General features: G+C 42.3%; 1 protein-coding gene across 3 annotated transcripts; it reads right to left on the reverse strand.

The window, feature by feature from the left end:
- Positions 1 to 929: 929 nt before the first annotated feature.
- On the reverse strand, positions 930 to 21178 carry ODF2 (outer dense fiber of sperm tails 2). 3 transcript variants are annotated; one of them, XM_064469103.1, is made up of 21 exons: positions 19347 to 19431; positions 18501 to 18654; positions 17387 to 17462; positions 16997 to 17122; positions 16199 to 16369; positions 14521 to 14687; positions 13307 to 13436; positions 12886 to 13017; positions 12005 to 12079; positions 10933 to 11004; positions 10221 to 10337; positions 9176 to 9361; positions 8264 to 8373; positions 7420 to 7555; positions 6776 to 6886; positions 6008 to 6112; positions 5276 to 5434; positions 4286 to 4386; positions 3577 to 3739; positions 3093 to 3218; positions 930 to 2335 (listed from the first exon to the last, which is right to left on the reverse strand). In XM_064469103.1, the coding sequence occupies exons 2-21, from the start codon at positions 18569 to 18571 to the stop codon at positions 2162 to 2164; spliced, it is 2508 nt and encodes an 835-aa protein (XP_064325173.1). In that variant the 5' UTR covers positions 18572 to 18654; positions 19347 to 19431; the 3' UTR covers positions 930 to 2161. The 3 variants fall into 3 exon arrangements, with proteins under 3 accessions (XP_064325173.1, XP_064325172.1, XP_009502772.1); XM_064469102.1 differs by lacking the exons at positions 17387 to 17462; positions 18501 to 18654 and adding an exon at positions 20970 to 21178; XM_009504477.2 differs by lacking the exon at positions 17387 to 17462.
- Between the last annotated feature and the right edge of the window lie 743 nt (positions 21179 to 21921).

Consider the following 21921-nt stretch of genomic DNA (forward strand, 5'->3'; position numbering starts at 1 on the left):
CATAGAATCATTCAGGTTGGAAAAGACCTCTAGGATCATCAAATCCAACCGTCAACTCAACATCACCATGTCCCCAGGTGCCACGTCTACATGTTTTTTAAACACCTCCAGGGATGGTGACTCCCCCACCTCTCTGGGCAGCTTGTTCCAATGCCTGACCGCTCTTTCAGTGAAGACATTTTTCCCAATACCCAATCCAAAACCTCCCCTGATGCAGCTTGAGGCCATTTCCTCTTGTCCTATCATTCATTACTAGGGAGAAGAGACCAACTCCTCCCTCACTACAGCCACTTTCAGGCAGTTGTAGAGAGCGATAAGGTCTCCCCTCAGACTCCTCTTTTCCAGACTAAACACCCCCAGCTCCCTCAACCTCTCCTCATCAGACCTGCTCTCCAGACCCTTCCCCAGCTCCATTGCCCTTCTCTGGACATGCTCCAGCACCTCAAGGGCCTTCTTGTCCCGAGGGGCCCAAACCTGAGCCCAGCATTCGAGGTGGGGCCTCACCAGTGCCGAGCACAGGGGCCCCATCCCTGCCCGGCTCCTGCTGGCCACACCAGTGCTGACACAAGCCCGGGGGCTGGTGGCCTCCTTGGCCACCCGGGCACTGCTGGCTCATGCCCAGCCGGCTGTCAGCCAGCACCCCCAGGGCCTTCTCTGCTGGGCACTTCCCAGCCCCGGGGCGTTGCATGGGGTGGTTGTGACCGCAGCTTCGCCGCTTTTCCCAATTTCATGTGCTTTTGTGAAGGAGCCCCGGGTGGGCAGGAGGGCTGGAGGCCAGCCCACACTGCAGCATCTACCCCTGGGTGGCGGGGGCAGGGAAAGGCCACCACCCATGGAAGGTGGAGTTGCCGGCACCAACAGCCCTGCCTCTGCTTGTTTGTCCAAAATAAGGGCCGGAAGACCCTAGACAAAGCACACAGAAGAGGAAATCCCCAACACAACAAATTAAAATGTAGTTTATTGTTTGTTTTAGCATAGCACCTTTAGCATTTTTTTAAAGTGTTAAAACACACAAATTACAGAACTCTCAAAAAATTATTAACTTAAAAAAGTTTTGTGATAAATACTGCCCAATGACCACATCGCACATAACCAGGATAAGAGGATCTTTATCTTAAAAGAGATAAAAATACAAACAATGTTTATTCTTGCCTCCATAAGAAACATTTACTGGAAAGAATAGGGCACTAGACAGCACATGAGTTTTAGGGACTCAACACATCGAAGACCTAATTTTCCAGAATATGCAGGCTGGTTCAGTGAAGAAGTTGAGTATCCATACTCACTCTTTAATTGGCTGAAGACCAAGTCAGTATTTCATACACACCGTGAAACTCATGTGGCATTCGTGCCAAGAACCCAGCTGAAGGGCCAATGAGGTTAAACTGCCATCTTTCCTTTTGAATTCAGATGTTTTTGGCTCAGTCTTGGGGATATTCAGGATCAGGAAATCAGGGTGAGAGGAGTAAAGCAACATTAGCATCACACTCAGAAAAAAAGGTGAGGATCAGAGAGTATGTAAGAATCAAGTAAAAAAAAAATCCCAAATCATTATTTCTGGTATAAAACTGTTTATCTCCTGAACAACGACAGCGTTCATAATCTCTTGTAAGTGCAGAGCCCAGGCACTTAAGTTATTTTCAGCTTCACACTTGTGGTGGGTGGACCCTGTCCCACCATCCTGTCATCCAATGTATCAATACAATGTTCAACAGTTTTAAAGAAAATTTAAAAAAACCAACCCACAAACAAAAAAAACCCACATGATCTCCTCAACAAGAAAACAGTATGAAAAAAGATACATGAAAAAGAAAAGAGCTCTTATAAACATTAACATGCTTAAACTGCTCAGAGGTTTTAAGAGCTGAAACCATTAGGACCTTACAGGATGTAAAGGACCTTTTCCATCATATGCAAAACCATCTGGGTTTGGGGCACAGTTTATGGTGTAACACCAACCTCCAACACCAAACTGGTATTGCTGAAACCCTACACTTAGGACATACACCACCATCATTTTATCATCTCATGCTGCAAGGAAAAGAGGAAAATGTCTCCTGACAGTGACCCTGAAACACAAACTTATTTTCTAAATAACATATGGCTTTGAAATTAGGTTCCTTTTGTGCTTAGAAGCAGAAGTGCAGGGAGAGCATTGTCCTCACGGAGAAGAACGAGAGCGGCTCGGGGAGCCCAGCAAGGCACTTTCTCCAAAAACGTTGGCATAGGAAGACTTGAGGAACTGGACATAGTTCTGCATGCTGCGGTTGGTGCTCTCCGACTGCTCCAACCGATCCTTTAGATCCTGTAGGCGGCTTTCATATCGACGCTCTGCCTACATTAAGAAGCACAAAACACAGGCTGAAAGACAGCAATATTAATCCAATTCATGTAAAACTGAAACTGTTCCCCAAAAGTGCTGAGGACAGCAGGAATTAGCACAGCAGTAGATGACATTACCATAGATGGTGCTATGACATTTATAATTTGTTCTGCTCATTTCCAAGTCCATTCAGCAACCCGCTGATAAAAACAGGAGACAACGCAGCTAATCAGTTGGCTTTAAAACTGATTAGCTGTACTTATGGGGAATTAAACACACTCTTTTCTGAAAAGCAACTTGACCTGATCCACATGCCAACCCAATTCCAAGTAAAACTCAAGTAAACAAGCATGGTAAAATAGGACATTATGAAAGACTCCCCTTCCTTCTAGAATTTCTTCTAGAAGAGAAACTACATTCTCTCTCAGGTAATCAAGCACAGTAAATGAAGCTGAAATCTTCAACTGTGATATCTGGTGCAAATCTCATTTGAACGTAAGAAAGGTCTGATTCTTTTCCTACACACACGTAAATTTAGAGAAAGTTCATTCAGATCATTGCTATAAGCAGCAAATAAGTCTGCATTCCTGACCTAGAGATGTAACAGACATGTCATATCACACATGTGTCATTGACACACATAACAGATGTCACATTCAGGCCAGCTCTGCTTGGCTTTTGCAGCAACCCACAGGACCTTGGTTTATGGACTCCGGTAGCTGCCAGGACACCACCAGCACAGCAAGAATATCGCTTGCAAGTCACTCACATCCTCTTTGCTCCGACGCAATTGGTTCAGCTCTGTTTTATTCCTACTCAGCTGGGTCTCCAAATCCAACATCTTGGACTGGGCTGCCCTCTCTCTAGACATTGCTCGTTCTCGGGTTTGTTCCACCTATGTGTAACAGAACAACAACTTTATTAAAGGGTTGTCTACAGAAGAATAATTTTTCCCTACCCCGTTGCCCACAAAAGCCCTATAAAGTTTAATTCGACACATTCTTATGGATAAGCAGCAGCTCAGTCTTGTGCTTTCCTCTCTTCTGTTGCTAACTGAAGCACAGGGTTCAGTTTTTCAGTGGTTTAAGTGCTGACAAACAGTACCAACACATTTTACTATTTGTATTTCACTGACCATGATGATTTTCATGAATTTGATCATAGGCTTAGGATGTATTTCCAGCATTCTCATTGTTCTGCTTTTACAGTCTGGATAGTTTTGGGAGAACTCATAAACAAAAAAAATTACTTACTTGTCTTTTGGCATCCTCAATGGCCATCTCCAACTGACGTGCCAAGGAGCTACATTCACGGGTCTTCTCCTCTAACCGCAGCTGACACTGGTGGATTGACTCCTCACGTTTTGCTATGACCTGAAGGAATTCTATGTTCTGGGCGCTTGTTGTCTCTAGTTTTCTAGGTTAAGACAATAAGGGAAGGAAACCTATTCATTTTAGATTGAGTGTGTTTCAGTCTGCCTTTTTGTCAGGTCCTGACTAGTCAGGGAATAGATTCTATTCCCCCTTGAAAGGTGAAAGCCCAAGAAACACTTCTCCATTTCTCAAATCAAAATTTCAAAGATTGAAAGGCATACAGAGTATCCACATACCTGCATTTTTACCCATGTTTATAAACTTTTAGTAACAATGTCTGGGAATATAATGTAATATGTAGTAACCTCAGAATTGCCAGGCTAGATTGGACAAGGAGCTGGTTCCTCTCCTGTGTAAGCCATCATCCTTTCTAACAACATTCACAACAGGTGCTGCAAAAACTCTCTATAACTCTCCAGTGGACAGGAACTGATTAGAGATCCTTGTGGAATAAGCAAATGCACAGAATCCTGGAGGTGCATGGGGGACTTGAACAAGACTGAAACTGTTTCAATCCCCTGAAAAAAAACCAATGGGAAGAGGATGGAAATGGAAGGTTAAGAGAACAAGCGAGCCTATTATTTCTAACCTTTCTAGCTCCTCCACCTTCAAGGTAAGCTGCTTTTTCTCCTCCTGGGCAGACTGATACCTCTCTCTCGTCATCTCCATTTTGTCCCCCTGGAGCTCAATCTAAAAATTACAGTAAGTAATTACTTTACAAAGTAGTCATGACACACACAAGACCAACCACCTAAAACGTATGCAGCTCTCCAGAAGGAAATATGCTCAATTCCTAATTTCTGGAGAGCCCCAGAAAAATAACAATGGATAGAAAAGCAAAGCACTAAACATTAATTTTGCTGGTGCTTCCAGTTAATGTTTGGAAAGGTATGAGAAAATTCTTCCATATTGCAAATAAAAAGCCAGGTCCATAAACGCTTGCCTGCAGAGCAGCCACCTGTAAGCACAGCGAAGCAGACACATTAAAAGCAGCCATATACATGACAGCAGCCCACAAAGGCATTAGAGCCTGAAATTCCAGGAAGGTTTATAACTCCAAGCCAATCAGAGTAAAGCAGTCAGACTGCGAGGTCATTTGCAGTGTCCTGAGGCATGGTTGTAGAAGTCATGCCTGTCTGTAATTGTCCTGTAATAGCTACACAGTCCTCCTGGGGGCAAAAAACAGGGACTGGGAAAACAACGTGAAATCAGGGTGAGAGAACGAGGTTGGGACAGCACTATCAGCAGAAAACCACAGGAGGGAAAGCTGACAAGATGATGGAAGTAACAGAAGTGAGTGTTGGCATTAGCAAGTGTTGTCACTGCTGCTATTCAAGTCTCAGTAGGGTTCTGCACCAAGGGATGAGAAACCTTTCAAATAGTAAGGAATGTTACTAGCTACGCCGCTAACTTCTTGCACAAAGACATGGCACACACCTTTATTTTGCAGTGCACGTTTAATCTTTTCAAAAAGAGACGAGAACAGAGACGAAGTTTGAACCTTCCTGTGATTAGAAATTCATCTTGGTTTCAGACTTGCGGATTGCAGTGCTGCAGGTACTTTCTGCCAGTCCCTTACCCGCTGACGAAGATCTGCAATCATGACAGACAGGTCCACATTCTTCTTCTCGTAACTCTGAAGCTGGTCCTGACATTCTGCTAGCTGAGTCTCTGTGATCTTTAGGATCTCAGGCAGCTTTTCCAGTTCAGCAAGCTGGCTCTGGAACTGCTTACGTGCCTATAATCGAGGAAGAGAACATGAGGAACTTTCAAATGTTTGTAATGTCAAGACCAAAAAATTTCTCAACTTCAATGAAGCTTTGTTATTCTGCGACCATGATGACACTGTGTGGATATCTGACCAGTATTGGAGTTCAAAGCCTGACGTCTTCTCCTACTCCAGAAGGCTTTCTCTTAGAATTTGGCATTCCCTATGGACGGGGTGAGAATGAGTGAGTATTTTGGATTCTGGGCCTCAATTTTACTAGAAGTACAAGCTCTTTTTTGAGGACAGCTGTTCCACATCAGACAATGGTGTAACCTACCTAGCCCACTGTTCTAAACCTCTATTTCTGCAGCACAGGACACACTAAGCAATTTAAACACCTCTGGAAAATGCCATACAGTCAAAAAGAAGCTGGTAAATGTTCAACAAATTTTGCAGAATGAACAAGTCCTGAGAAAAACTAATGGAAAAAGCAAACTCAACATAAGCCTTTTATTTCCTATTCACAGCCATTTTTCACTACATTGAGAACATTAAGATCCATAAGTGTCTACAACATCATCAAGTCTTTAGGGGAATAGTTACCAGTTCAATTGCTTTGTTCATTTCATCCTTTAGTGTCTTGTTCTCTTTATCACACTTCTCCAGTTTTGCTGCCACATCATCTGCTTCCATTCGGGTCTTCAACACCTGGACATTAAAAAAAAAAAACCCCATACTTTATCTGTTTATATATAGTTTCCAACAAATGTGCAATGCTTTGGAGTAACTAAAACTGTTCAAGGATCAGCAACAAGTTTCTTGCTACACTAACCACCACTCCAGAACTGTATTTGGAAGTTCACTTTCTGCTTCTGCCACCTGGATCATTTGGGCTTTCCACCAAGTATTCTCCCCTCTTGCCTTATCCTCCTACTACCACAATATCCAAAATCCCCCCCCCCAAAAGCAGCCAAGGAACCATACTTGTCACACTAAAAGGCAGAAGAAAGCATCTCACTATTTTCCTTTACCTTTTGAAAAGGACCAGAGAAAAGTGAAACAATTAAAACCAGTCTTTTGTTTTCCATTAATCAAGATCTCTGCAGTGGGAGTCAGCTCCTCCTAATGACCAAGTTATCAGCACACTGTGAGGAAGGCAAGCCTTCCACACTTTGGCATACAGCACGTGGCAGTCTGGATGCTGCCATTTGAGAAAAAGTAAGGCTAATAAAGACAAAAGAACCAAAACCATGTGAAACTGCAACATCCTCAAAGAGCAAGCAAAGAGTTACGGCAGTACAGAGTAAGCCATGACAGTGAAGGGAGAAAACATGTTTGTTCAAGGGCTGAAGGTTTTGATAAGACGCCTACCTGTGACTTATAGGTTTCAATCAACCCTTCATAGTTCCTGACAGAGCTCTTGAGCTGCTGCATTTCCATCTGTGCTTGGTTCAGCTTTTCCTCCATTGGAACCACACTAGCCTGAAAAAGAAAACATCTTCCCTTGGGCGCTTGGAAGTAACTGCCTCACGAGCTGTCTAACATTGTCTAGAATAAGGAAAAAGACTTTTGTCAGTGTAAGTTGGCAAAACTTTCCGGACTTCAGTGGATTGCCAAATTTACACCAGCAGAGCACAGAGGTTTGTGATGGACGTGCAATCTTTCCATTTGCCTGAATGAGCTGTGCTACCTGGATTGGGGCCACTACTTTTTTGGATCAATGCCTAGCTTTCCAAGAAGACATGTAAGTCACCTACAAGATCACCAGTGGTGAGAGATGACAGAGAAATATGCCAGCCATTTTTTTTTTTTATTCCTAGAACGTTCACTCACTTTCTTTATGTCTCTTCCCAGCATACTTGCCCTGTCATACTCAGGTTATGGTAGAACTGGTTTGAAACTAAACGGCAGCAATGGGTGCAATTCAACTCTGTCCTCAGAGGCCAAGCAACTTGTTATAATTTCTTCTTTTTTTTCCCCTAGCATTTCAGCTTCAAATCCCTAGAAAAACTGACCTTTAGCCTTTCATTCTCCATTTTGAAAGAAGTGGTCTCTGTAGTCTGTTGATGCAATTTATCCACCAAAGCTTCTCTGTCCTCTCGCATCTTGTCCTCCAGGGCTGTCTGCTGTTCCAGCAAGTCTGCAACACGGCTGCCATACAGAAGGAAAATTAATCCTTAAGTGACAAGAAAGCATAAGACTCCTAACCTTTGAAAATTGCTTCAGAAACATGGCTTTTCCCTATCCTTTAATCTTCCACCATCAGTCATGTATGCACACCTATCTGTTACACTGTTCTACTACCTCAGTCGTCTTAGCGTGATGAAAATGAGCTTGAGTTGTCCCCCTGGAGCTCAAATGCATTGCCTCCAAGATAAACAGGATGAAGAGGTACTTCTCTCCTCTCGTACCTACCTATTTTTTCCAGCAGCAACAACTGTATTGCAGTGATTCCAACACATTTATTTAGCTTCAAAACAAAATTGGCAGAAACTATACTGCCTCTCTCTTCTATTCCCTTCCATTTCAACATCTCAGACAGACCTCAATAGAAAGATAACCTTAATCTCTCAAAGCATTACAAAATGGCAAAGGAACAGAGAGTTTTAAGGGTCAGCAAACCCTTAAAAATCCTGTCTTTGCTGTGGCAAGCCAGCAGCAGAAGCCACATCCCTCTCCCTCTCCCCCCAAACTCTGCTCTAGCCCTTAGGCAGTGCTGGTTTTGCTGGGATATTTACAAGCAATCCAATTAAATTATCCAATTTAATGAACTTATTCAATTAAATTCAGTTAAATTACCCTTGAACTTAGAACTCATCCCCACTCATGCTTGTTTCTCCACACTAATTTTATTTTAACCTGTTCAGCGTAACAATTTCCAGTTCGAGGTCACTCTTGTCCTTTACTACTTTGTTGTAGCGACTCCTCCAGGACTCCAGAGTTGTCAGCGCCTCAGCAACATACCTGTCCTATCAAAGGAAAGAAATCACATAAGTTAAAAAGCAAGGGTGACAAAAATGTCACTAGACATGCAGAGATACTGATATGGGTAAGCATGATATGCACAGAGACTTCACTAAGACTTTTAAAATACTGAAGACAAGTATTTATTTTTATTCTTCCTGATCCTTCAGAGAGGCGTTCTCCAACACTACTGTCAGCCAACAGACACAGCAGCAGCAAAAGAAGAATCCTCTTTGAAGGCAGATGAACTATGACAAATATAAAGCATGGCTAAGATTCTACTAGTGGCTCTCGTCCCTGGAATTCTAAAAACAATGGAGAAAAGAAACCAATTAAGTAGTGTAAAATCCATGTTCCCTTCTGATTTGTTTTAGTCCTAACTTTTCTGCTTTTTCTTTATATCCTTCAGTAATTTTCAACAGGAATTTCCTTTGTACTTTTCTGCTCTGACTAGTTTCTTAATTATCAACCAACTCCATTCAGAATTTTCAGCCAAAACTACCAGGCTTTATTTCGTCAGCTTTTGTCAACCCTCAGATGGTTCTAAAGAACCAGGTAAGAAATCAGATCTGATACTTTAGTATGATCTAAGTTACTGCATGTCCTGAATTAAAGGACATGCAGCGAATATAGTGATAGTTGAGAAAACTGGATTTGTTCTAAACTTGGCATAAATGGGCCAAGGCATCAAGACAGAAATAAATCTCATTAATTGAAAGCAGAGTCTCTCCCCAGGGCTGCTAACAGAAATCAAAGATTTAGATGCATGATCTGAAATGAGGTCTCTCCTCCTGTATTATCAAGTACCTTTTCTGCTAGCTGGACAGTCAGTTGTCCTGCATACTCTTCACTCCGCTCTGCCCGCTCTTTCTGTGCACGGATGGCTTTCTTTAGGGCCTCTTTATCACGGTCTGCCTTCTGCCTTAGTTCTTTCAGTTGTTCCATGATATGTTCCACCTCTGCCTTATGCTGAGCTTCACTGCGCTCCAGATTCTGCAGTGGAGGAGAAAATACACCACATGGAATAGTGTCCTTAAACCTGCATACCCTAAGCAATAACTTATTTCCTAGAAATGGTGGAGGGAGCTAGGCATAAACCCCAACCTTCAGCCTGGAAGTACTTGCAGTCATGTTTCACCTGCACAGTCCTGACCTAATGCTGACAAACATGGCAGCATGACATGTCATCTTTTCCTTCCAAAAGTCTTATTTTCTTCTGTCATAAGCTGCTGCTCTAGAATACTGATTTCCTGTCCTGACTAAGATAAACACTGGTCTACCAGTCTTTTGATCTACCCAAGAACATTCTCTTCATTAATTTAAATGCTCACATATAATAATGTTGCTTTTATGCAGCTACATACCCTAATAGAATTAAAGCTCCTCTAAACCATTAACACACGTGTTCACCGTAACATCATCACAACATCAACAGTTATACATAAGACTTTGATCAAGATAAACCCATTAATACTGTAGAAAGCATGCATGAGTGTGATCAAATATATGTACTCATGGCACAGCATTTTTCCCAGAAAACAAATTTAGTAGTATATGATCTGTCTTAATACTTGACTAAACCAAAGCCATCTTTTAAATAATTATGTAGTAATTAACTTAGGAAAAAAAGTCTAATAAATAATCATAGACCTGAAGGCTCTGATTTTGCTTCATGCATTAGAAATGAAAATCTTTTTCATGGGGTGTGTTAGTGGTGTAAACATCACTAGCCAATATTTCAGGCTACCGGACATAGTAGAAGAACAGTTGGTGAGTGCTGCTTCCCCTGTCAGTCAATTCAGTTCATAAGAGTAGAGGAAGACACAATCCCCAGGGACTACTGAAAATATACCCGTATCTGCACACTCAGACGGTTGTTCTCAGCTTCTTTATTTCGCAGCTGTGCTTGTAAATGGCCTCTCACAGCCTCCAGAGATTTGGAGAGTTCACATGCTGTCTTTGCCTGGTCCTAAATAAGAAGCAAACGAGACACACACCTTTTTCCTCAACAAGCTACTAGAAGGAACACTTTCTAATATGTAACCGTTCAGCAAAGAAATCTGACACTATCCCCAGCCACCTCCACCTTCCTCAGATAGACCATCACAGGTCCTCTACTCCAACAAAATGGGCAACAAATGAGTAGCCATTTATTTTACATCAGATTTGAATGGCCTGAAAGATTTGTTCTAGGACAAAACATCCTTCATATCTGATCTCTTCCACTACATTCGTTTTTTACTTCCTAAACAAAGGAATAGACTGGAATTTGACATCAGGAACTGAGAGGATCTTAAATAGAAAGGCAATTCAGTGATAAGGCCAAGCAAAGACAATACTACCTATTCATCTTTGTGATGCATGCTTTATTAGCAGAAAATTGAATCCACAACTGTGTGGGAATAGGTAGTTGACTGTCTAGTTTTATAACTAGACAGCAAGCCAGTCATCCGATCCCTTCAAAAGTTAATCGTCCACAAGTACAAACCCATATATTGATCTATCTGTGGTTCTACAGAACACAAAGGTGGAGCAGGGAGGGGAAAACAGAAAAAGGAAACTACCTTTTCTGCCTGTATCTGAATGGTAAGATTGTCCACTTGTTTTTCTTTCTCCTGAAGCCTCATCTGAAGTTGCTGGGAAAACAAACACCACTCACATGTTAAGTCACAAACACATTTAGGTTGGCAGGTGGAGGGAAAGATGTCTAACTGCCTCCCTCCTGAGAACCTCAGATCCACAGCACTCTGTCTGGTATCCACAGCAACAGCATCCTCAGCCCCAGAAAAACAGGCTGCATTCTCCTCAAGCAGAAAGCAAAAGGGATACACATACATTTGTGTAACAGTGCATAGGATACCCAGTCAAGAATGAGGACCTGACAAGTATAACACTCCACAGACAAAAAAGAAAGGAAAAAAAAAGGCATTACCTATGTCTCACAGCAAGTTTTATAACTTCTGGCAATTGAAGAACTCTTTTCCCAGTTTACATACAAGGAAATAAATAAAAACTGGCACCAGGTCACTCACTCATTCAGTGACAGAGCAGATACAGAAAGCTTGCCCTTTTTGTGCTTTTCTATCTCTAATGGTAAACACACAGAAACAATAAGATGATTTCCAAACTGAAGAATTTTATCCTGACTGTCAGGGGTATTTTAGCAGTAGATTTTTTTTTCTCCCACCCTCAGAGTTCTCTTTTTAAAGAAACATGTAGTAGAATTCTTGCTTTGTACATTCAGTACCACAAGAAAAGGAAAGCAGAATCATTTTTGCTTAAACATAGAACAGGTTTAACTTCTCCTTTATAGCTGAATACTCTAAATCATAATGATGCTTTTATATGTAGGTCTCAGTTGTGATAGTCCCATGCTAAGCCCCCTTATTTCAAAGGCTATGAAAATCTATCCACCTTGAAATGTAGGCTTTTAACCGGAGGAGCAATGTAATGGCTCTGATTACCACAAAAGCCAAACTATTTTTTTATTGGTCTAAAAGGGATTAGTGTAAGACTTGATGGCTGAATACAAGACAAAGAAGAGCTTGTCATTTTAGATCTCTGTGCTTTATCATTAAAAGAAAAAAAAAAAAAAACAAACAACAAAAAAAACCAGAGAGGTTGTGGTTTGCTTACCACATTCTCTGCATCCGAGTCAGCCAGCCTTTTCAGCAGTGTTCCTTGCCGCTCCAGCGCCTTCTGAGCATCCTTCTACAAAAGAAGTGAGAAAAACTGTTAACTAAAAAGTCACTATTATACAGATTTAAATGGAACTGAGGAAATCAACCATTTCCTCCCAGTTGCAGCAGCAATTCTCAGAATATACCCAGAAGCATCAAGTTTGCTAAATATTTCACATATCTCACCCATCTCAGAAAGCTTTTCCACTTCTCAGTTAAAAGTTCTAATGAAAAGCACGATGGCAAATCAAGATCTTTCCAAACTCTCCCCACTACTCAGGGAAAGTCATGTGTGAAGAACTTAGTCTTTTTATCCAGTCTCACTGGTGGCTGAAAGAACTGCTACCATTTGGGCCTGCTTTTGCTCAAATGGAATATAAGCTACTCTTACAAGCAGTACAGAATTGTTTATAATTTCTCTGTTATTGCTCTTACAGCCTACAAAAAAACTTCTGAACATCCTTATGCTCCCATTAGCTAAGGCCACATCTAGTCCTCCGACTTCAACCAGTACAAGTGTAGCAGTAACATTTCAGACTAGCACTGTCAGCAGATACAGCTGTATCCAGATGAGAAAGAGTTGGCAACACAATAGTGCCTACGCCTTTTAATACAAAGACTTAGATGATCTAACATTCTCAGAGCAGAAAAGTCAGTCTTACTCTATGATGCAGGCAGGGATAAAAAAAAATTATTCATCTTTTATGACGCAGGGTCAACTGCAGAGCCAGGGGCAAAAAAAGAAAGAGGAGTTAAAAGCTCCCAAACTTCCTTTCGGTCCACAAGACAACATAGCCTCCTGTAATCAGCCAAGTTCCAACACACAGCATTGCTCACCTCCCGGTTTTGCTGCTCTCTGAGAAGTTCTCGTAGTGTCCGGTTGGTTTCTTCAAAGGTGCTCAATTTCTGGAGCAGAAGCTCTTTTTGTCTGGTCAGTGCGTTTATGTCTGAGCTGCTCATGTGCTTCTCCTAGAGGAAAAACAAAACAAACAAACAAAAATTGTTCAGGTGGAATTAATGTATGAAGCTGATACAAGCATGAGCAGTGTAATAGTCAGCACCATGTGTGCAGAAGGTGACTGGATGTTGCAAGTAAACACCCCACTTCCCAACAAAACTGGCAAACATCTTAAGCATGTTAAATCCCTCCACTTTTCTTTATATTTTTCTGGATCAGCAACTGTAACATCACATTTTTAAGACAGCCATATAACAAAAAAATGTAGTAAAGGCAAGAAGAAAAAAGGACAACACATACAATGTTGAGTTTCCCAATTGTATTTTTCAGCGCATGGATCTGCCTGGCTGCTGCTGCTCCATCTCTTTCTGCCTCGCTCAGCTTGGACATCAAACACTCCTTCTCATGCTGCAAGTACTTTTTCTGTAGCCTATAATGAGAATTCAGCCATCAGACAAGTAAGAAGCTTTCACAGCTGTACCAGACACCATTGATATACAGTTGATTGGGTGAAAACACATAAAACCCCTCCAATTAGAGGATAAAAGCTCTAAACAAACACTACTTAAGATTCACTCTCCTTCAGCGTGGAATTTGTTCTGATAGAAGCCAGTAAGTAGATACCAGGAGCTTGCTAGTACCACAGCTATAAAACAGAAATTTAGAGGGGACAAATTGGACTTATACCAAAGCCTGCACGCACTATTAAACCCAAAACACAATGCTGTGCTTTTCCTGGGCACTTAAGCCACATGAGAAATACGACTCCAAATGGCTGAACATGAAACAGGAAAGCACACCGTGATATACAGCTCAAAGTTTTTAGCCAGGGCTTGTAATCTCAGAAGTATTCACAAAGTTTCCTGAAAAAGGTATATAAAGTATTAACTTCCAAGTCATCTTTCTTAGGGAAAAAGTAAAACTAACTCTTTCAAAACATTAGTGTCCCCGTGGAGATACAAACTTCCCTAATTCTTTAGAATCAAAGCAGATGCAAAAACAGGCTTGGAGACCTTTGAGGTCAGGAAAAAAAAAAAAAACAAAAAACCAAAAACCCAAAACATGATTCAGTCCTCTCAGGGGCTGTCACTCCTGTCTCAGTATGATTTTCACAAAGGCCAAAAATTCTCTTTTGATGTTCAGCTCCATGTTTATTTATTTGTTGTTCTACCAGTGTCATCACAATTCAAACAGCATCTCTTAACCTTCAAAATATTAATTGCAGAGCTAGGATGACCCTCCAGTAGGCCCCATGAGCCCATCACTCTCAGGTTTCTCTCAGACTAGAATTTTTTCCCCATTCCAATAATCATGCTAGAGCCCTTCTCTGTAGCTATTGCCATCTGAAGTCCCCCTTCTAAAATGTGACAAAAAAATCCAAGAGCGTCAGTTCTTCAGCAGCACTGCAACCCAGGGTACACACTACAACCTCAAATAACATTAGCAATAAAGGAGGTAGGTGCACTGTAAATACCAGTACTTGCAGTAACAATGGAGAACTGGAGGTTTCTTACACAGTCAGATCTTTCTCTTCCTTTATGCGTTCAATATTGCGCCTGAGCAGCGTATTCTCATGTTCTGTTTCTACCAGCTCTTGTGTGACCTCATTCAGTTCTTCTTTCTGCTCCTCAAGGAGACGCTTTGCCATTTGCTGCTGTTCTTCTTTTTTGTGCAGCTTGGCCTGATGAAAATATTTAAATAGAACTTATGACAAACCAGCCGCTTTTAAAGTCATACACAGAATCCACATCTCAAACCAGTGAACCAAACTCATTCAGCTGCACTGAACAACAAAGGACCATGCTTTTTTTCTTTTTTCTAGATCCTTCCAGGCTGTTCCTATGCGCAGAGGACATAATTCACTTATTGCCTGGAAATACCTCCCATCCCCCTCACATGCAGGGAGACACAGCTCTAAGTCACATACCAATAATTGTCATCAGCCATAAGACATGTGACAGACCTCAAACATAGCACGAAAGGAGCTCTGGTAGCAGTTCACACGCTGGAGATGGCTCCCATTGCTCCACTATTGCTTTGTGAGATCCAGGGAACTGTGTGAAACCAACCTAAATAGTCCCTGGCATTTTGTTTCCATCCACCCATTTTGGATTACCCGGGATGTTCTGTGGCAGCTGAGTGTCACTGCTGGTAGTGTGACTGGAGTTGTGTATGGACTACTCAAGAGCTAAATGGGGCTCAGAAGCTGACTACTGCTCCTCATGAATGACATGTACATCCCATTTGGCAGTTAAGAGCTCTACAAACAGTTAAAGGTGTGAAAGAAGAGAGAGTGTAGAGGCGGGGTTGAACTACTGTACCAGACTTCTTTCTTTTTGCAGCAAAAAGGTCACTGGAGATTCCCTGGCTTGTACAGAACCAAAGCTAACAAAATTAATGTGGTCTTACACCACGGATTTATTTAAGTGACACCACCAAACATTTAGATTCAATTAACTTATTAAAAGTATCAAAATGGACCTTTGTTCTATAATCATGCAAGTAATTCCATTAAATTATGTAGCATAAATATAATGGAAAACATTTAACATAAGAATTTACATGACTCAAATCCTATTCTTGTTCACTGATTTGAATTTCACATAGTTTTGAGTAAAATCGTAAGAATACAATATTTGCTGCCCTCAGTGTTAAAGTTAAAAATGCAGTTTGGCCCCACCATAGAGCATCTTAAGAAATCTGGGAATATCTCCTACGCATTTTTTAGGTGGTATCAAGTACGTAAGAGGCTATTAATCTGGAAAACACAACATCACTAGGTTGCGCATTTTGAAACAGAATCAGAAAAAACAATCTTGTTGAGTAAGTGGATTCTTTGACAATAAAACATCATCATATTGTATTTTTCACCTTTTGGAATGACCAGTTGTCAGATTTTGGGCTTAGGCAGAAGCCAGATTATTTGGAAACTGAAGCACAGCAATACCTTATTAAATGGATAATATTTTAAAATGTTTCATAGTAGGGCTTAGTGAATTTCTCACTAGGATAGTTCAACTCTTCTAAACAACTCACATTGGTTAGCTTGCTTAAAAAAAAATAAAAATCAACTGCCTGGGTAGTCTTCCACTGCACCAAGACTTGACTCCAGCCTCCTCCTGCCAAACGATCAACTACAAAGCTGTCTGAGCTTTGAGACCAAGTCAGCAGGTCTTTGCACTGTCTCCTCACCTCGTTCTTCAGCGTTCCCACCACATTCATCAGGCTATCTATCTTCTTTTCATATTGGTTCATTTTGCAGTAAACAGCATCCTCCTCATCTGTAGAGAGGTCACTCAGGCGCAATACTGACAGCATTTTTTCTGAATCTGGAGGTGTGATTTCTAGGCGGTGAGTTGGTCCCTGGTAGAAAAGCAATAAAGGGCCTAATTTTCTTAGTATAAAGTTATAAACAATATTCTAACCCTAACTCTGCCAAAAACAGAGACTAGGTCACACCACTGCAATAAAGCTAGTAAGGAAAAAACCATTTGTAAACAGCTCTCTGACTTCCATCAGGGAAAGGTCAAGAACGCAGAAAGACTAGAACAGAAAAAGAAGAAAAAAAAAAAAAGAGGAAGTTCATATTCTCATCTAGGAAGAGCAAGGAATACCAAAGGCAAAACTATCAACCCATGAGAAAGAAAATATTACACAATACTACACAAGTGCTCCATGCTTCAGAAGAGAATAAGAACAGCAGCCCCCTGCTGTGCCTCCAGATGAGATCTTTTGAAGGGGACTAGTAAAACTACCAAGGAAATTTGTCTGGCTTCTAGAGGCAGAAAGGCATGATATGGCCATAGGCTGCTAATTAATTTCCAACTTCTCCATATTAAAAAGTGAAAAAGATTTATAGAAGACACCTAAAATGGATGGTAGGTGACAGTAGCCTTCTTTCAGATCAGCCAAGCTCTCTCACTACACAACTTCTCTCTTCAACCTCAGATAAACTTGAAAGTTTGTTTTAAAGAGCAAAATCAGTCATACCTCCCATTTGCAGGTGGAATCCCGGACAGATGTTTTGCCTGGGGGCATCCAGGGGGCCTTAGTTTTCACCCGGACAGCTCGGCACGCATTCATGGTATCCCCTTTCATTTTCTGTTTGTGCTTTTGCTAAAGAAAGAGAGAATAAAATAAATCACAGACTTTTAAAGAACCATTTACAATTTCCAGTGCTGCAAAACCAAATGAAAGATTGTTCATACAAAAATATCATGTAGTCTTCCACATGATACATAAGATCGGACAAGCCAGCAGCTGTCAAAGGAGGCCGTCACCAGCCAGAAGGAAAGGTTATTTCACGTTCAGTTGACAGTATGGCTAGATGTAGTACATTTGTGCCTGTCACAAAGCAACTCTGTTGTATCACTGGGATACCTGCACTTGCGATGTGATGAGAGGCTGACCCAGCAGGCCAGAGGTGGGAGATTGGGGTGGAGGGAAGAAAGTCTCCCTTTATGGAGATACACACAAAAAAAATACTGCAATACAACCCATTCACGTGAAGAAGGAACTACCTGGGAGATCCCTTCTCCATTCCAGATTCATCTCACAGAAGGGCAGCTATATCATTTGTCAACAGTGTAGTGTGATTGGTCATGAAAAGCCCCTGAAGTGTTCTCCCTGCTTTGCAGTCAATGAATAGATCCACATTTATTTGTACTGAACTCGAGGTGCTCTAAGCAAAGCAAAGTTAAAGTGGTTTTGCACAACTCTAACCTTAGAGAAATACCAGATATTCCAAATATTCCCTACAGGCAATTAATTAATAGGAGTAATTTATTTCATTGACAGGCCTTACCCCGTTATATTTGCCATTAGCGACAAACAAAATTAATAAAGGACTTGGAACAGGATGCCTGCACATAAGGAAGAATGAGCCAGCAACTTCCATCAGCTTTTGAGAGCAACTTTATATAAACATTGAACTACAAAAGAGGACATGAGGTAGTTAGAAACCCAACTTCAGGATTGGCTTCTAGCTACTGCAGACAAGGCTATGAAGAGGTCCTCTTTGCAGCGTAGCTCAGCAGACCGAGAAAGTGCTTAATGACAGAAGATGGTTTGAAACCAGGCTGTCTTTTTCTAAACACATTTATTTTAATACAATCAAGATGGAATTTTAAACGCCTAGATATTACCTTTCCTCGAAACTTTCCTACAAAAATAGGGATGAGGCCAAAGAAAAAAAGCATTATTATGACATAAATCCAGGAAAGGAAAAAAAAATTTCCCCCAAACCACATGATATTGGAAGCAACACTCCTCACAATCACACACCTGAACATGAAAAGCAACTATATATTCTATATCATACTTAAATCATCTTATATATAGAAAATGTGTTACTTAAAGTTCACCTCTGAACATGAATTCAAGTCTTACAGTTTTAATACAACAGTAAAACAGACCTCAAAGATTTCATGGTGCTTTTAGGACTGTTCACCTTCCTCTTTGTAGCCCTTACAAGCACCCAGCTACACACTCCTACCTGGCATTTTGCAGGTGTGGTTTTCTGACCCTTTTTAATATGGACATGGACAGGGGTGTTTTCATCCACATGGACGTGCAAAGGGGGAGATGAGGAACGGTTCTTCATGGCTCTTCTCCCACAGATGGGAAAGGGCAATACAGTGAAAGGAAACCTGTGAATAAGGAAACTGGAAATAACAACATTTCCCTCTGTGTCGGAGAGCAACAATGGCCAGCCTTGGTTAAAGCTTCAGCTGCCTTTCAGAAGTATCTGCCATTTTGAACTGCACCTTATTTTGCTGTATAACCTAGGATTAATACAAATAATTTCTCTGCTTCTGGTATTTTCTGCTTTTAATGTGGCAATAAAAGACCAATTGCAGTTGGGTTGATAGCAGGTGTCTGTAAGAGTCATTGAAGTCCAAAGTCAGAGCAAGTGAGCAGATCAAGGGTTCCAGTCACCAACACAATTTGAATAGAAGTTTGAAGCGGGGAAAAGAGGAGCATTAATTTAGCAGTACAGTTAAGAAAAACCAATAGAAACCATTAGATCCTTCCATCCTAGAACACTGAACCTGTAAACTCTTTCATATATGCTTAACTTTGTCTTTTTGAAGTTAAACAAATGCTTAAAAGCTTTTGGATCACAGCATTTCTTTAATATTAAGAAAAAAGCATAACCTTAACCAGTATCTAACACAACACAGAAAAGCCTAGATATGCAAGGTTAAAGTCATCACCTTTGAGCTTGATGCTTCAGTTGAGGTAATGGTATAATGCAATTGCAAACCTTACAAAAATCCACCAGTAACACTACTCTGATTCCAGCAGAAAGGTTTTTGTCAGTCTAGGTAAAATTACTTACAGTTATTCTCAAGATTTTATCTCTTCTGGACAGTGTGCTCTGTGCAGTGACTGAAGTCACTTCATCATTGATGGATGAGGGACACCTAAAACAGAAATAATAAGGGGATCACTAATAAGAAAAGGTGCCAATTTCTTAACATCGTCTTCCTTTTGATTTGAGGCAACACACAGGCTCAAACACATCAAATGTATGAACCCAAACAACAAAAGTTGGTGTGTCCTGGCTTCCTCTGAAAACCATGGGATGAAGGACCAAGATCATAATTCCCTACATGTCAATGATAGAAGTTGGTTTAAACAATGGAGATGTTTTGTACAATTATACGACGGCCTTACTCAGTTACAAACCTTTAAGTTCTAACCGCAATTTTTAACCAGTTCCATGAGGAAATGAGGTTTGAACAGTTCCAGGGTACCTGCTCATCCCCTCCCAAGCCCCACACCCTCCCTAAATTCTGCCATCATCAACAAATTCTGTAAAATTCTAGGTTTATACAGTCTTGCAGGCTGAAGAGATGCATCCAAATTAGTGCTCACACTGAAGGAAACCCAGCAGCCCACAGACTTGTGTTGTGACTGCCTGCCCAGCAGATCCCTGTGTGCTGGCTGGCTAACCAGTAGCACACACAGACCCTGGAGTCAGCTACAGTATGAGCAGCTTCTCGCCTGGTGGTACCTGGGGGACTTGAAGAAATTAAAGTGAGAGAGGAGGGATCCCCAAAGGTCTAAAGACTATCCAGGGGCGATGAAGTGATGATATATCAGGTTCAGTTAGCTAACCTTATGGTAACATGCCTTCACAATTCACTATGTTAAGAACAAGTGTTACAAGTAAAGCGCTACTTATAATGCAGTAGGGCAGGATTTTGTACAATACTTCTGCCAGATCACTCTTTATAGCTCATTGATTAATCTCTCAGCTTGACAAGGTTCATGTAATAACCTACTGTAAAATATAAAACTAATGGTACTGCATCCAGTTTTAAGCAGTATGCTTTTAAGACAAAACACACCTGTATAGCATATCAAATTTATGAAAATCACAGAGGGAAAGACATAGTAGTACTTTCCTTACTCAGGAAGCAACAGTTCTCTGAAGGTACAGGATACCCCAGATTCTAGCTGTGAACCACTCCAAACACCACTGGGCCTTTTAATCCTCTTCTTCCCAAGGGTTAAACCCTCCCCAGGCCCAAATGTTTGCACTGAGAAGTTACACAGGGCTTTTGAACCTCTCCAGGCGAAACCCAAACGCTGCCACCCAGCTTCCCCTAGCAACAAGGTACACGTCAGAAGTTTAACTTCTCCCGCGGCTTTTCAGAGGACCTGTGGCTCCCTCCGGCTGGCAGGGACCTGGTCTGGGGTCAGCCCTGAGCTCAGGGCAGGGTTTTACACCCCGCCGGGGCTGGCACCACCCCCCGGCAGCCCCTCCCTCCCAACGCCGGTACCGAGCACGCTTTCCATTTCATATTTAAAGTCTCCCGATGGTTCCCGCTCTCCCCCGCAGCGGGAAGAACCGCCCCGAGGCGGGAGGTACGCCTCGGTACGGACGCGGCGGGGAAGGAGCCGAAGGAATTACTGCCGGGAGCTCGGACACCCGCGCCCTCCCCGGCCCCCTCACCGCGAAGGGCCGCGCGGGGGCCGCGGCCGCCTCAGCAGGTCTTCGCCGGCGGCAGGGAGGCGGCGGGAGGCGCTGCCGGTGCCATGCAGGGCCGGTGGCCGGGACGAGGGGGGCAGCGGGAGGCCGCACCGGGGGCAGGAGGTGCCGCCGCACTTCCGGGACCGCCGCCGCGCCGCCGCCCGCGGCTCCCCCATTGGGCGATTCAAACCCTTCTCGTGACGCGAGCCCCGCCGCCGGACGCGTCACAAGGCTCCGCCCCGCAACGGGCCCCGTCGTCATAGTGACGCGAAGCGGCCCGGCGGGAGCCCGGCCGTGCCCTCTCCGGGCGAGGTGACCCAGGCGGCGGTGGGGCGGTCGGCGACAAGAGAAGTGGCGTCACTGACGGCGTTTCGCATCCTCACGTAACGTGTGCTGGCTCAGGCAGCTGTGAAACGCTTGTCTTCCATCTCGGGTTTACACAGAGGGATGTTCTAAGTTATAAAGGGCTCCTTCAACCTCCTCTCTATGAATGTTCAACATTCTTTCTTTAAAACATTACCTGCTTGAACATTGGTGTTTTGATACCGTGGAACACAAGTGTCAGCACAGAACTGCTTTAACAAACACATAGTTTTGTATGTGTTTTGTATTCGCTTTAACAAATACATACAGTTGTCTTTACTACGAACATTCTCTTTCTCTCCTCAATGTCCAATAACTGAACTTGTAACTTGGGAAAAATCATCCCCTCTGCCACAACTGTTATTGTTATACCCGATAAAGGTGTCCCCACCAGGACCCACACCATCCCAGCGGCTTGTGCTACAGTCTGACTTGGGCTGCGCCTGGAATATCTCAACAAAACAGCTTCCCTGAAACTTGCCCTTTCTTTTGGGGAAACATAACTTGTTTGAAGTTCTGTTTAAGGACAAGAGGAAATGGCCTCAAGCTACATCAGGGGAGGTTTACACTG

This window comes from Phalacrocorax carbo, chromosome 18 (assembly GCF_963921805.1).
Source record: "Phalacrocorax carbo chromosome 18, bPhaCar2.1, whole genome shotgun sequence".
NCBI classification, from domain to species: Eukaryota; Metazoa; Chordata; class Aves; order Suliformes; family Phalacrocoracidae; genus Phalacrocorax; species Phalacrocorax carbo.